The sequence below is a fragment of the Muntiacus reevesi genome, chromosome 9 (assembly GCF_963930625.1).
Source record: "Muntiacus reevesi chromosome 9, mMunRee1.1, whole genome shotgun sequence".
Lineage (NCBI taxonomy): Eukaryota > Metazoa > Chordata > Mammalia > Artiodactyla > Cervidae > Muntiacus > Muntiacus reevesi.
This window is the reverse complement of record NC_089257.1, coordinates 3,027,103-3,041,938: the sequence shown is the minus strand read 5'-3', so window position 1 is coordinate 3,041,938 and position 14,836 is coordinate 3,027,103. Positions and strand designations below refer to the sequence as shown.

General features: G+C 46.0%; 1 protein-coding gene across 5 annotated transcripts in view; it reads left to right on the top strand.

Annotated features, from left to right (window-relative positions):
• The window catches only part of CTNND1 (catenin delta 1), a 45,277-nt gene extending 32,638 nt beyond the window's left edge, over positions 1-12,639 (top strand). For 3 of the 5 annotated variants that reach the window (XM_065946228.1, XM_065946232.1, XM_065946231.1), the window contains 14 exons: positions 536-719; positions 1,543-1,660; positions 2,081-2,234; positions 2,620-2,637; positions 3,185-3,253; positions 4,000-4,127; positions 4,230-4,380; positions 5,074-5,266; positions 5,599-5,713; positions 6,244-6,331; positions 8,840-8,902; positions 9,683-9,786; positions 10,211-10,297; positions 10,556-12,639. In XM_065946228.1, the coding sequence (XP_065802300.1) occupies positions 536-719; positions 1,543-1,660; positions 2,081-2,234; positions 2,620-2,637; positions 3,185-3,253; positions 4,000-4,127; positions 4,230-4,380; positions 5,074-5,266; positions 5,599-5,713; positions 6,244-6,331; positions 8,840-8,902; positions 9,683-9,786; positions 10,211-10,297; positions 10,556-10,567 (1,484 nt within the window). In that variant the 3' untranslated portion in view covers positions 10,568-12,639. The remainder of the gene's footprint in view (positions 1-535; positions 720-1,542; positions 1,661-2,080; positions 2,235-2,619; positions 2,638-3,184; positions 3,254-3,999; positions 4,128-4,229; positions 4,381-5,073; positions 5,267-5,598; positions 5,714-6,243; positions 6,332-8,839; positions 8,903-9,682; positions 9,787-10,210; positions 10,298-10,555) is intronic. The other 2 variants (XM_065946229.1, XM_065946230.1) reach the window with 2 other exon arrangements.
• Positions 12,640-14,836: the final 2,197 nt, after the last annotated feature.

Sequence of the window (14,836 nt, the reverse complement as noted above, 5' to 3'; positions counted from 1 at the left end):
GAACACAGCTTTGTGGATCACAGTCAGCATCCCAAGAGAAAGGAAAAGAGATAGCACAGATCATTAGTTCTCAGTCGGGGGTGATCTTGCCACCAGAGGACGTTTGCAGTGTCTGCAGGTATTCTGTTGTCATAACTTGGGGAGGTAGGTGGTGGGAGGGAGTGCTATTGGTATCTAATGAGTGAAGGCCTGAGATATACTCATTTAATGATGGGTGGGATAGCTCTCCACAACGAAAATTATCTGGCCCAAAATGTCAGTGGTGGTGAGATTAAGAAATGGGTGTAGCGAGCCCAGAAAGTATTGCTTATAATAATTATTGTTTTATGAAGCCTTACTTCACGATGTGTGTGTGTGTTTTGAGCCATAATGTAAAATATGTTATCAGAAGTAGCAAACTAAAGCTTGAATATCATTACAAGGTATTTGGTCATTGGGGAAGACTGAGAAATGTTGGGAAAGGGGTTTCTCTCTGGCATTCTTCAGACATACTGTCTTGGTGCTGGAGAACTGTCTGATGAGTGGTCTCTGCCAGGAACCCTGTGGAATCTCTCATCCCATGACTCCATAAAAATGGAGATTGTGGACCACGCGCTGCACGCCTTGACGGATGAAGTGATCATTCCGCATTCAGGCTGGGAGCGGGAACCTGGCGAAGACTGTAAGCCACGCCACATCGAGTGGGAGTCTGTGCTCACCAACACAGCCGGCTGCCTCAGGTACCAGGAGGGCTGGGAGCGCATGAAGACTGAGCTCTTAAAGACTAACTTAAGTTGCTTTCAAAGCACGTGTAAGTCCCGTAGCCTGTCACCCAGGCGCCATTCCTGTCTGTATTGCCCACCATGACCCCATCCTGTGTTTCTGCCTGTCGCTGCCCCCTTGCATGCCATATATACCTTGTATGGTTTGCTTGCAGTTCCCACACATCTTCCTCACTTCTGTGCCTCTTTGACTTTGTTAATATAATTTGTTCAAAACCAACAGTGTAAGGCCGTTGTCTAGTCCTGGGCTTGTGCATGTCTGTGTCTTTAATTATTTGTATTTCAAGTCGGCCTGCGATAAATGCAGCAAATGGATACAGCATACTCGAAGGAGAGCGTGGGGAAGAGTCCTTCCCCTGTCTGCAGGGCAGATCTGCTTATTTATCTTTTGAGGCCTGACTCAGGTGTTTTTATTCCATGAAAGTTCTCCTGAGTTCTTTCTCTTGTATCCTGTAAATGTGCAGTACGTTGCTTCTCTCTTTGGAACATGCTCCTGTGTGCCCTGTCCCCATTCTCCATTTGTACTTTGACGTGAGCAGTATCTGTTCTGTCTCAGGTTATTGTTGTTGCTCTGCTTTATCTATGCACCCGCTTCCCTGGCCTGGTTATGTGTCCTGAAAGCAGGAACGTCAGCTTTCTCTCAGCTCTGGCGCCTCCCCTGTAACAGACGCTCTTTATTTGTTACAGTGGAGAGGCAGTAAGGAGGCCTGTAGAGACTAGGGGTACTAAGAGAGGGTTTCTGAAGTCCAGTCAGCTTGAAGCTTCCCCCTTTTCCCCTCAGGAATGTCAGCTCGGAGAGGAGCGAAGCGCGCCGGAAACTTCGGGAGTGTGACGGGTTGGTGGATGCTCTTATTTTCATCGTCCAGGCTGAGATTGGACAGAAAGATTCGGATAGCAAGGTAGGTTAGTGGGTAGGCACCCATAAGACAGACTTTCAAAAACCGTTAGATACTCGTACTGGCCTCCCGCTCCTTAAAGTAGGTGTTTGCCTTAGAAGAAAACCGTTTCCTTGAGAATTTCCTTTGCCTACGTATTTTAAGGCTGTTTAGCCATACTTACATTTTTTTCTAATTAGGAAAAAGTCAGTGTGCTGTTGAGTTTTATGTCGCACAGCAAAGGGTAGCAGAAACCTTTATTAGACTGAGGCTGAAAGAATTCTGAGAAGCTTGGGGGCACTGAAGAGGCATGATGAGAGATAATGAGTTGCGCTATGCTTTTGAGGATCGCTGTTTCTATACCTGAATCATGGAAACATGTACGTGCTAGAAAATCACTTGTCATTCTCTTCTCTCGCTGGACCTTTTATTTTGTGACCCAAGCTTGTGGAGAACTGTGTTTGCCTCCTTCGGAACCTGTCGTATCAAGTTCACCGGGAGATCCCACAAGCAGAGCGTTACCAGGAGGCACCTCCCAGCGTCGCCAACAATACCGGGCCGCACGCTGCCAGCTGCTTTGGGGCCAAAAAAGGCAAAGGTGAGGCTTGCTTCCCTGTCTCCTGCTCGCTCGTGCAGGACGGGGAGAGGAGGGTCCTTCTAGCTGTGCGTGTGGGACGCTTGCTGAGCAGTGCTGGGATCTGCCCAGTCAGGGCTGTGTCTGCTGCTGCGTCCGCTGTGCTGTGAGCCTCACGCTGCTGGTGGTGGTTGGGGGGGGGGGGGTGTCAGCATCGGTAGCTGGGCAGTGAAGGCTGAGAACCCAGCTAGTCTGGGGCCTTCTCCCCACTCCTCCTCTGTTTCCTGGGTTTGTCTTTTCCTCTGTGCTTCCCTGCTTATTTTCCCATGATCCTGTTGACATCTCTCTCCTGCGTTTTTCTTCCTTCATTTCTCTCCTCTCCTTTCCACCTTGGGTGACGCACTGGAAGATGAGTGGTTCTCCAGAGGTGAGTGGAATCTTTTAAGGTGCTTACCTACCTCTAATTTGCATGTTTGGGTTTTAGCTTCCCTGACATTTCCTTGCCTAACCCTTCCCTGTGGATGCATGTAGGAAAATTCATTTGAGGAAGGCCGCTGGAACAGGCCGCGCTCTGCTGAGCGAACGGCTCACAGCATGCTTTCTCTGGGCAGCAGCCCCTGTCGCCAGAGCTGAGGACAGAGGCAGCAATAGCGGGCATCCTTATCTTGCCCAGCTGCTGCCCGCGTTCTGTTCTTGTCTCTGGGCAGCAGCCCCTGTCACCAGAGCTGAGGACAGAAGCAGCGACAGCGGGCGTCCGTATCGTGCCCAACTGCTGCCCGCATTCTGTTCTTGTCTCTGGGGCAAGCGGGGGATCCTGTCTGTTTCCCTTTGTTTGTTGTTTTGTCTTATGCTCCTCTTGATGCATCTCTGATGGAAGATTCTGACCGAAGAATAAAGAATATACTGAGTGGACTCTTCCCTTTCTTAAACTTTTTATCCTTTCTCCCCCCACTTTCTTTTTTAAATTTCCAAAGGGAAAAAACCCACAGAGGAGCCAACAAATGATACAGTGGATTTCCCTAAAAGAACTAGTCCTGCTCGAGGTAAGTTATCTTTTTCTTCTCAGGCTCCATTGTTCTCATAAACATCGTCCACAGATAAGTGTTTGGCAGCCTACTAGTAGGTTATATAGTGTGTTCACTGTTCTGTCCCCCTGACTTAAGGAATTTGAAGTGATGATTAAAGTATCTGGAAATTTTTAATACTATAACAGTGACTTTCAAAGGACTTCTTGTTATGTCAGTTATTCAGATTATTTGAGGGTAAGGACCTAATGGTAGTCTAGACCAAGAACTTTTTATGTTTATCGATATAGTGAGTCCGAAATTCACAGCTCTCCATGGATATTAAAATTTAGATGTTGTTAAATCTGTGAGAGACCCTTTGACTTAGTCATAGTTAAGGTGAGCAGAATGACTCAGTTAAGTTAGAAACAATTCATTTGAAATGAGGAATCTTTAACTCTTAAATGCTATTGATGAGGAAATGAATCTCTTGAGTGCTGGGCAAGGCCAAAGAACTGTGGCTAGGGAAGAGACTAGGAAGCAGAGAGGAATTGCGTATGAGTTGATATCTGTTCTGCTTTTGCCATAGATGAATTATTCTTGAGAAGGCATGTAGTCAAATCTGAGTTTGCTCTTGGGTGGGTGCGGGTGTTTAGAGAGCCTGCTGGTATAGGAGCAGAAAGCCATCAACCCAGAGTCAGTCCTAACGCTGGACTGTAGCCAGCCAGAGCCTGCTTTGTAGGCACTGTTAAACACCCTCTGCTTTCTTGCCCTTTCTTCTGCAGGCTATGAGCTGTTATTCCAGCCGGAGGTGGTTCGGATATACATATCACTTCTCAAAGAGAGCAAGAATCCTGCCATCCTAGAAGCGTCAGCCGGGGCCATCCAGAACTTGTGTGCTGGGCGCTGGACGGTGAGAACCTTATACAAAGCTGATTCAGGGATGGAAGGACTCAGCTTACTCGTCTGCTATCGTTTGTAATTTGTTTTGCTTCTTTCCACGTGCTGCTTGTAGTATGGTCGATACATCCGCTCAGCTCTGCGTCAAGAGAAAGCTCTTTCCGCCATTGCTGACCTCTTGACCAATGAACACGAGAGGGTCGTGAGAGCTGCATCTGGAGCCCTGAGAAACCTGGCTGTGGATGCTCGCAACAAAGAGTTAATTGGTAAGGAGCTGGCTGTCAGCCGTTACCCAGCATCTGGCAGCAGGTACTAAATCTATTTGTTGAAACAGCTGAGGAAGAATCCTGGTCCCCCATAGTTTGTGAATCTGGGGCATTAGAGAGGGTTATATTTTAATGGTTCTTGGAAAGAGAAGAGGTGATGACTCTTCAAAAGTGGAAAAATAATAACTTATTTGTTGAGCATTGTACTTTGTTACTAGGGATTGTTAAGCATATCTGTATGTTCTCATTTAAATGTCACCATTTTACAAAGGTACTTTTTCTTGTTTTTTTTTTTAAATAGAACAAGAAAACTGAGAGTCGGGACATTAAGTAATTTCTCCAGAGTTAATAAAACAGAGCCCAGTTTTTGTTTTTGTAAAGTTCACAGTGACTGTCCTATTAAACGGTAGTAATCAGTATGCCATTTTCATCAAGATACCTGACTGGACTCTGTAGCATATTTGACGTAACGTGTCCAGATTGCTTTAGCGTGGCTGAAGGGGAGAATGAGCAGACGATAGGAAGGACGGCGCGTTCGCGGCTGTCCGGCCCTTTGCCCCTCTGCAGTGACCGTCCTGCAGGAGCCTGAAGCTGGTTCTCGCGGACGGCCCCTGTGCTTGGCGCGGGCAGCGCAGTGCGCGTCGGGCCCCTCAGACCCTCCCTGTGTGCATGCCTCCCGTCTTACCGCTGCAGGTAAACATGCCATTCCCAACTTGGTCACGAATCTGCCAGGAGGGCAGCAGAGCTCTGCCCAGGATTTCTCTGAGGACACTGTGGTCTCTGTTCTGAACACCATCAACGAGGTCATCGCTGAGAACTTGGAGGCCGCCAAAAAGCTCCGGGAGACCCAGGGTATTGAGAAGCTGGTTTTGATCAACAAATCAGGGTGAGATTAATTAACACTTAACCATCCCAGCTGGGAGCATGTGAATACGGGCGAGGGGGCTGGGGAGGGGCTTTCCCCTATTGATTTCCCCTTATTTACATGTAAAGAGTGAAGGAGGTACTGCTTTTTTTTCTGTCTTAATGATTGATAAGACTCTTCCATCAGACAGTTTTTTTTTTACTGTTTGAGTTAAAATACAGCACTTGGTGAATACCTGATCTTGCCCATTTGGGGACTTATGTTCTTATGTTACATTGTACTAGGAAGGACAGGTTCTCAGCTTCTTCCCTGGTCTTACATTCAAATTCCATCTGGTGTTATTTCCCTAAAAGGAACCGTTCGGAAAAAGAAGTTCGAGCAGCCGCGCTTGTATTGCAGACAATCTGGGGATATAAGGAACTGCGGAAGCCACTGGAAAAAGAAGGCTGGAAGAAGTCAGACTTTCAGGTAGAGTGACTCGGGACCGAGGCTTTCCCCTTTCTCCCCTTGGTTTCAGGTAATGCTTCTTTCTGTCTTTGGTTCTTCTGTTTCACTGTCACACTGAGTCCACTTTTGACCCACGTCTCTGTGTGTAAAGAGTCATTTATTTTCTTTTCCCCCAAATGGCGCCTGAAGTAGTCTTGGTCTTGCACTGTGTCGTAGTGCAGCGTAAATGCTGCTGGCAGTGTTGAACGGTGGCCTTTGGGCTCTTCTCCAAATCTGTCTCAGCCCTTGGAAGGAGTTTGCCGTTTTCTGAGACTGTATTTCCTTTTGATAGTGTGAGTGTTTGGTACCTTTGTAATCGGTTCAGAAACACAAATCAAAGCCATAATATCCTACTTTGTTTCACTATACAGGTGTTTATTTAACCCTTGTGAGTTAGCTTTTGGTAAGAATTGTATTTGGGAATAAGGCCCTAAAACTCTGAGCCCATTGAGGAGTAGGATGTGGGTGAATCCGGCCCTCTGTGACGTCCCTGCGTTTCCGTCCGCCTCCAGGTGAATCTGAACAATGCCTCTCGGAGCCACAGCAGCCACCCCTATGATGACAGCACTCTGCCTCTCATTGACCGGAGCCAGAAGCCAGGTACAGGGTCCGGGGACGCACCTCTGTTCCATTCCGCCTCTGCTCTTCTCTCGTGGGCCTGCATCTAACTAAATAAGATACGTGTTATTTTCTGAACAAGCGTGTCTTTTGGTGGAGGAGAGTTATATTTCACCGCGGGATTGTAGCACGGAACTTTAGAAACTAAGAGCGCGTCAGAAGATGGGAGAGTTAGCCTGGGTGTGACCCCCCAGCTTTGCCTGTGGACTTCAGATGACCGGAGAGTGAGCCCTGCTGTTTTCTCTACTTACGTTGTAAATTTAAGATGTGCAGCGCAATGACTTGACATATGTATATAGAGAGCCCCCGATTTAACGATGGTTTGATCTGTGATTTTTCAACTTCGTGGTGGTGCAGAAGTGATGTGCGTTCAGTAGAAACCACACTTCAGGTTGAGTTCTGACCTCTTCCCTGGCCGGTGAGACAGGGTCACTCTCACGGGCAGCAGCGGCGTCAGCCACAGAGCCCAGTCAGCCGTGTGGTCCGGGCGCGAGCGGAAACCGAGAACCGAGGACCGCTCTGTGCGCAGACAGCTGTTCCCCTTTCGCTTTAAGTGCCGTTTTCAGTGTATCATCTTGTGAGATGGTCGGCTGTATCGTCAGGTAGGCTCTGTTAGGTGAGTTTGCCCACCTGTAGACTGATGTGAGGATTGTGAACACGTGTAGGCTGGGCTAAGCTGTGACGTTCTGTCAGCCTAGCGGTAGGTTTATCAGGATGTAACCCTATCGTCAGTCTAAGGGAGATCTGAGTATTGCAAAAGGATTATTCTTCCCTCTTAAATTCTCATATAATACCAAGTAGTGTATGTTTACTGTGGAAAAATTAGAAATATAGGCAGACGAGGAAAGGGACAGCAGCACGCACCTCACTCCTGTCGTCCAGAGACGCCTCTGCTGCTCCGGGTTACGTCTTAAATACTGCCGTGTGCGCAAACACGTTTTCCTCAAAAGACAAACCATGTATTTTGTTTTGTAAAGTGATTTTCACTTGTGTCTTTTGTAATCCTTATTGTCTTAATGACACTGGGATTTTGCCTGAGATGTGGTCTGAGGATCATCAAATCTGTTGACATTTGTGCTGACGGTACAGAAGCATGGATGGTGCCTGCTTCATTGCTGGGGGCTGAGCATAAACCAGGCAGTGACACCAAACCAGGCCAGCTCGCGCCGTCTTTGTTGCCGTGTACTTGCCGTTACGAGAGGAGCCAGTTTGGGAAGGGTGGGGGAAAAAGCCAGTCTCACTGAAGAATGTGCTCGATGGAGCTGTGACAGTTATTAATTTTACTGTTTCTATTCTTGAGTGCTCGTCACTATTCTGCACCGATACAGGGAGCACTCAGGTGGCACCTGTAGCACACCAGAGCCTGATGGCCACCTTGAGGGGACGCACTGGTGCTATTCGTTTGCGTTACTAGATGCACTAAGCCACCTGTTGGGTTTTTTTTGGAAACACCATTTTTACTTAAAAATGACAGACATTTTCTTGAAAGTGAATGCAGAGAGCAGTTTGGGAAAAAGTAACTGACAAGTACTTGCTGCCTAAATTTTCAAGTGAAAATTTTAATTTTGGAAGACTTGTATCTGTCACTGTGAGCCTGATAAAATCCCAATACGTAATATAGTTTTTGATGAAATTTTTGATGATTTTAGTGAGCGTGATTTTTTTGATGTATCATGGAATGTGTTAAGTTTAGAAGATCTGCATAACTCTGTGAACCAGTATATTTTCCAGGTGACCAATGCATGATTTTCAAAATCACACAGGGTTAATTGATCCATTCAAAGTACAGAACAGACCAGTGGGTTTTAATTTAACAGAAGATGAAGAGGGCATTGGCTTGGATTCAGATTGCACATTGTTCTGACCTTAAAGAAAACTCTACGTGTTGAGTACTAGTGTACTATCAAAGAACAGTCACCATCATCTGAAAATTCTCCTCCCTTTTCCAACTGCTTTTCTGTGTGAGGCTGGATTTTCTTCCTACAGTTCATCCAAAATAACATCCAACAGATTGAATTACAGAGGCAAATATGGGACTCTAGCTACCTTCTCTTAGGCCAGCTTTAAAGATGTACAAAAACGTAAAACAATGCTTTTTTTAAAAAATTAAAAGTATGATTTATGTTAACATGGAATAGGTTTATTGTTATTTTTAAATGAAATGAATAGTTAAAATTTTTTCACACCATAACTGTTAATACAAGTAACCTGCACCAATGAACACTCTTCGGATCCTCATAATTTCTAAGAATATAAAGGGACTTTGAGACCAAATAGTTTGAAGCCCGCTGGCTTAGAGTGAATGGTTTCTTATATTAGAGTCTGTAGGAGAGGGATCTCTTTTATCTAGAGCTTGGCACTTGTGGGTGGTGCTCAGTAAAAATTTGATGAGAGGGAGGGGGAGGAAAGATGACTGAGATCGCTTTTTATGATGAGTGTGAATTTTGAAGAGTTGGTTTTTGACCTGGATAACTTTCTGACTCCCTATAGATAAGAAACCTGATCGGGAAGAAATTCAGATGAGCAGTATGGGATCAAACACGAAATCACTAGGTAGGTGATTGATTGGTGCCTAAGCATGTGGAGGAACAGGCTGCTGGGACGAGGAGGACTGTCCGGCGCTGCACTTCTCTCCAGCAGCCTCAGTTTGCCGTCCTCAAGAGTGCTGGCTGCACATTGCACTGGAAGGGTTCGAAGGCATTTAGTAAAACCTGATCTGTTTACCTTTCCCCACATTTCCAAAGGTTCAGAGGTTTAAAAAAAGCCGCTTTATGCCTCTGCATCACCACAGAATCTTCTGTGTCCCTGAACTGCGCTCACGGCCTTTCGCAGTCTGCCGCTGGGTCTCTGCCGCCCTGCTCTCCATGTCCTCTCTCTCAGACCGCCTAGTCCCCTTGCTATCCTATTTTTCCACTCCTTACTCTCTTTATTTTGCTCTTGTAATACCTCCTGTTGGAATGCCCTTCCCAACGGCTTTCTAAATTGTCTTCGTCCCTAAAGGCTTGGCTGAAGTCCTGTCTTCTTCATTAGGTCTTGCCTGACTATTGCAACTCACCTTACCTCACTGTCTTCTCCTAATTCCAGTACTCTGCATAGACAGATCTTTTCAGTTTAGCTTTATTATTACTTGTGGTATATATTGCCCTCCTGGTTAGATATAAGTTTTTTTATGTCAAGGACTGCCAGACCTTAATGCCTTTCTGGAGCATTTGGTAAAGTTCAGTGTCCAGCAGAGGTGCCTGATTCCCATTTGTCTGCTTAATATGTATTTTACACTAGAGGGGAGTACCATGTCTCTGTGTACATTTTTTTCTTTCCTTTTTTGTAAACTAGATAACAGCTATTCCACGTTGAATGAGAGAGGGGACCACAGCAGAACACTGGATCGATCTGCAGATCTGGGCGAGACGGAGCCGCTGAAGGGGGTGCCCCTGATGGTAAATCCTCTTCATGGGCTGTGTCCTGCTAAGGCCAGCTCTGTTTTGAAGCCTGCATGTTCTGTGACTTAGGGAAAAAGTCTGTAATGAAAGATAGCATCCTTTTCTTGAAGCATTTTGTTTTAGGGAAAAAGTAGGACTTTTGATTCACATTGAGATTTCTTGGGCCATAATTCTATGATGGTCGAGATGGGAGAAGCAAGGTTGTTGTGAATGTATTGCGTGTATGACTAACGCCGACTGATCTATCCTCACAGTACTTGTTTTCTATTCCTGCCTTTTCTCGAAAATCTTGCCGTTCCCTTACTACTATTGCCTCGTTTTGTTTGAGTTTACACATGTGGGGGTTTTCCCTGGGTCTGGCACTCATTCGTGAGGTTCCTGTTTTCTTACTCTCTTACTAACAAATCGCATGTGTTCACAGCAGGACGAGGGGCAGGAACCTCTGGAGGAAGAGTTGGATGTGTTGTTTGTGGATGATGAGGGGTACCCCATGTCTTACCCCCCCATGGTATGTCCTCTAGCCACCCCCAAGATCATCCCCGAGGGATGAGGACCCTGTGTGCCAGCAGTTTGCCAATCATGCCAGTCTGATCACTTGGCCACGCGAGGTTTAGGGGGCGCTGCTTCTGTGATTGTCACCTCCTGAGAGGCCACTAGTAATCTGATTTTCCATTTATGCCACCTCCTTCCCTCCAGATTTGTTCGGCTGCCTTTTGGTTCTCCTCACTCCCAGCTGTGCTAACGTGCCTTTCTCTTTTTCCTACAGCAGAAGATTTAGCGCCGCCCTCCCCGCCGCCTCCGGGCTATAATGTGTGTGCTTTGTTCTTGGTGAAACGGACTGATGATTTCCCCTTTCTTCGCTGGACTGTGTGCCAACTGCCAGGCTGCCTCCTGCCCCGATGGCCCTAAGTGGCTGCCTTCTCTCCATCAACTCCTAGCGTCTTCCAGTGAAGCTTAATTGTCCCTCTTCCCTCCTCCAGACCCTTCCAGTCACTCCCAAGAAGCCTGACTCAGTTACAGACATATCTTGAGAAACTGCTGCAGATTAGCTCTTTTTGCCAGCTCTCCCTGGAAATCTTGGCCTTGTGTGGAGGGAGGGAGAAAGTGGGACTCTTCACTGGAAGCCTTGGGAAGAACCAGAAGTTACATGCTATACATGCCATGTCCAGCAGTCTGATAAACTGATGATTCTTAATCAAGATTTTTCTTTTCCTGGTGGGGAAGGGACCTTTTTTTAAATTTTTTTTTTGAGAATGGAAAGTGTGAGCTCTTCTTTTATTCCTAATGACTATTTTTGAAGCAAAGAAGGCCGGCAACATTGGCACATCCCACTTGGCAAGGGCCCTTGAGTAAGTGAAGGTTTCCTAGAGGGGAGAGTAAGACTCCTTGCCCTCCTCCTCTCCGGGGCGGGACCATCCAAGGACCTGCAGCCCCCATCTCTTCCCCAAGCCCCCTGCCAACCCCGGCTGCCCCTGCTGAGGTTGTCCTGAACCCTCCTCCCCCAGTCCGCGGTAATGTCGGCTGACTCGGTCTGGCCCTTTGCAAGAGGCTGTAGAAAGAGGAGAATGTGTCAAGGAAGACTTTTTTGGGTGTGAAGGAGCAGAAAGATGTCTTCTGGGGAGGAGAAGAGCCTCTGGGAGGAGCTAGTAGGAATGTACATGATTTATTTAGTCTGAAACTGGCAGGAAGCTTCTCCGCTGGCTCCCCCGACCCTGCTTTCTCCTCGCCCCGCCTCCGCCCTGGACTGGCTGGCTGACTAAAGGACGTGATGTACATACTCCTGCCCCCTCTACCCTGAAAAGGTGGGGTTCGCCCCTGGCTCTGCCTCCTCTTTGTGCCTTTGGCCTGGGGTGCATCTCCTCCTTCCCTTCCATGTGCCTTTCTTTGCCTCTGCAGTCTCATTTCTCATGATTTTGCAAATTATACTTTGTTGCTTTCTGACCTACTGTTGGCCCCAAATAGCAGAAAGAGGAGAGGGGACCTAGAGACCCTCCATCTCTCCACTGGGAATTGGAACAGCCTCTGATTTTAGCCATAGAAGGATTTTGCTCAACTATATATGTTGGGGTTTTGCAAAAGTCCTGTTCTGATGAGTCTTCAGATGAGGTTGGTTGCCCAGGATCACCTTCATCTCTGAAGGGGTTACAGGGAAGGAGAGTCCATCCCCGCCTCCCGCCCCCGCCCCTTCCCTTCCCTTCCCTCATCCAGTTAGTGTGTATTTGCAGGTTGTGCTAGAGGAATCAGCTGCTATGCGGTTGATTTTTTTTTTTTTAACCCTGTCCCTTATTTACTTTTTACTCCTTCCCTCAATCTAAAAGCTGTTCAAATGCAACTGGAAATCTTTATTCTCCTCCCTCCCCCTTCCCTAATATATTGAGGCTTTGGGGTAGGAGAAAAGTGCACAGCCCACCACCCTCCTCCCCCCTTTCCCTGAGCATTACAGTTCCTTATTTACCCCTCTGCTCCTCACACTGCTTGCCACTCCTTTTCTGGCAAAAAGGAGCCTCTTCCCTCTGTGGCTCAGCAGACTGCGCGGGGGAGACCGCCCGCCCAGGCCTGGCTCCACTCTTGGTTTCTCTCGTCTTCCGCTCCTTTCCTGGTGCTCTTCTTGTCGGTGGGGTGTGGGCAATAGAACAGCCATAGGCTTCGGGGACCTTTAACTGTTTCTTCCTTTTCATTTATAAAAACACTAAACATTCAATTTCAGAGAACCAAAAATCCCACCTTCCCACCGAACACTACTAGGGGCGTGTCTTCTGCTCCATACCTTTTCTGTTTTTCTTTCTTTCTTGTTAATGCTTTTAAAAACAAATGAGTTTTTTTATATAAATAAAATTTTTAAAGTGTGTATGTGGGGGGTCTGTGTCATTTCTTCCTTTTAAGCTGTATCTCTTTTCTCCTATTCATCTTGATTACTTCATTATATATCAGTGTCCTTTTTCTCTCCAGAGCACCCAGAAGGGGATTGTACCAGGATGGATTTATTTTGAGCCCAATCCCAGCTCTTAACAAGGAACATTCTTTTAATTATATATGAAACACTTTTCCTCTGAAGAATCTTAAAAATTAAATGTAGAGTATGGGAAGTTTATTGCTTAACTTACAGATCGGAAACTGAAGTATAAAGAATTAATACATTTCTTAGTCACTGGAATTCTTTTGTGACATCTGACAAAACTAATGTTGAATAAAGCTCTGCAATACATGACCGTCTTGAACATATTTATGAATAGAAGATTAGAAGCTACCAACTCCAGCTGTCATCCTATTAAGTATGGAAATGTAGAATTAAAAGGCTCACTGGGCCACTGAGGTTGCTTCTCAGGCTGTCTGCCATCCTTTAGTAAGATGGTAAGGGGCAGGCCTGTGTCTTCCTCCATGTCCTACCAAGTGACATGTGGGTGGGTAGCAAATAGTCAGATCACCAGGGGTTGTCTATACTGTAGAGGCCAAGGATTAAGGCCTCCGGAAAGGGGCCTTGTCACCTTGTTAAGATGAGAATTGATGTAAAATGCTTTTTGTATGCCCAGTCTTTAGATTAAAAATGTATAGCTGTTTCTGGTGATGGCTCATGTCTCAATTTTGTTGAACTAGGCCTTGGGCGTGAGAACTTCCTTGGGCTAGTAAGACCTGGACATCTCGTTATAGCTGATAACTTTTAACGCTTGATTTGTGTCCGGCAGTTGTAGTTTTAGAAAGGTGAAGCACAGAGCCGGAAGGCGCTCAGAGTTTGCCTTATGGAGAGTTGGTAGCCCTGCTTGAGTGTTTTTTTTCAACGTAGAAAAAGCTGGCTGTTGGTGAATAGCCTTCATTTCTGTTATATTTATTATCCACTGGCATTGAGCTACACACAAACCTTACTCTCCTCTCCCTGGATTGGTCCATTTGTTTTATCTCATTCAATAAATGTTTCCTCAGCGTCTTCCATGTATCAGGCATTGTTGTGTACACCAGATTTAGATGAGAGAATGAAACAGGTGGATCTTTTCTCATATCGATAGCAATCCATGAGAATTTGTGCTCTTTTTAAAAAAACATTCCTCCGCCCTTACCTAAAACGTGATATTAAAAAGAATGATCTATGCAGTCCCTATATCTTGTTTCTTGACACTGATTTAGTAACGCCTTTGAAGCCTCTTGGTGTCTCTTAACACCAGCTTTAGGAATCCTGTGTATTTTGTCAAGATTTGCCAACTTATTCCCTGGTCTTTACAGCCTGAGTTTTTATTCCCCACTCCCACCAGAGGTAGTGATAGGTTATGCCCAGCCGCCCTTCTGCCTCGGTGATGCTTTTGTGAACAAGTTTGTGAAGTAGCTACAGTGAGTCTTGCTGTGACATTCTTTCTGACAGAGCTCAGAGCTGTGACCTCACTTGGCCGCTGATTTCTTCCTGAACTAATGCGCTTTGTTATCAATTAGAAATATTTTACCCAGGAAGAGCTAAGAGCCAGTTATTCTCGACTTATTTTTCACTGTTTATCTCTGAAGTACTGGATGGTAAAGATTTATCTTGGTATTTTCATAGATAGTTGTAGACCACCTACACCTAGTCTTACAGATCAGAGCAAGTACACAGGAATTACCTGGGAAGCTTGTTAAAAATGCAGATTTTCGTGCTGCATTTCCAGAAATTGCTTCAATAGGTGGGACTCAGGAATCCTGAAATCTTAAGTAACCTAGGTTACTCAAATGCCTGTAGTGAGTTAGTTGCAACTTGAGACACTGATCTGAAGACTTGCTTAAGATTTCAACCTCAGACTATAATAGAATCCAGGGTGACTGGCCTCAGCTCTACTGGCAGTAATACTAGTTTCATGGTGGGTGTGGTAACAGCCACAGAAAAGAGTTCATTGAGGAAATAATGTTTATCTCAAAGGTGTGAATTGATGACTGTAGAATTTGAGATACTAGTGACAGGCTGATCCATTGCGTGTAGTTAGGAGAAACTTCTTTTGCAAAATCATGTCATCTCTGCTGATGGGAGATAAACTTCTCCCTTGATATGGGCCCCTCCAGAGCAGTAGAGAATTCCCTAACAAATTTTAAC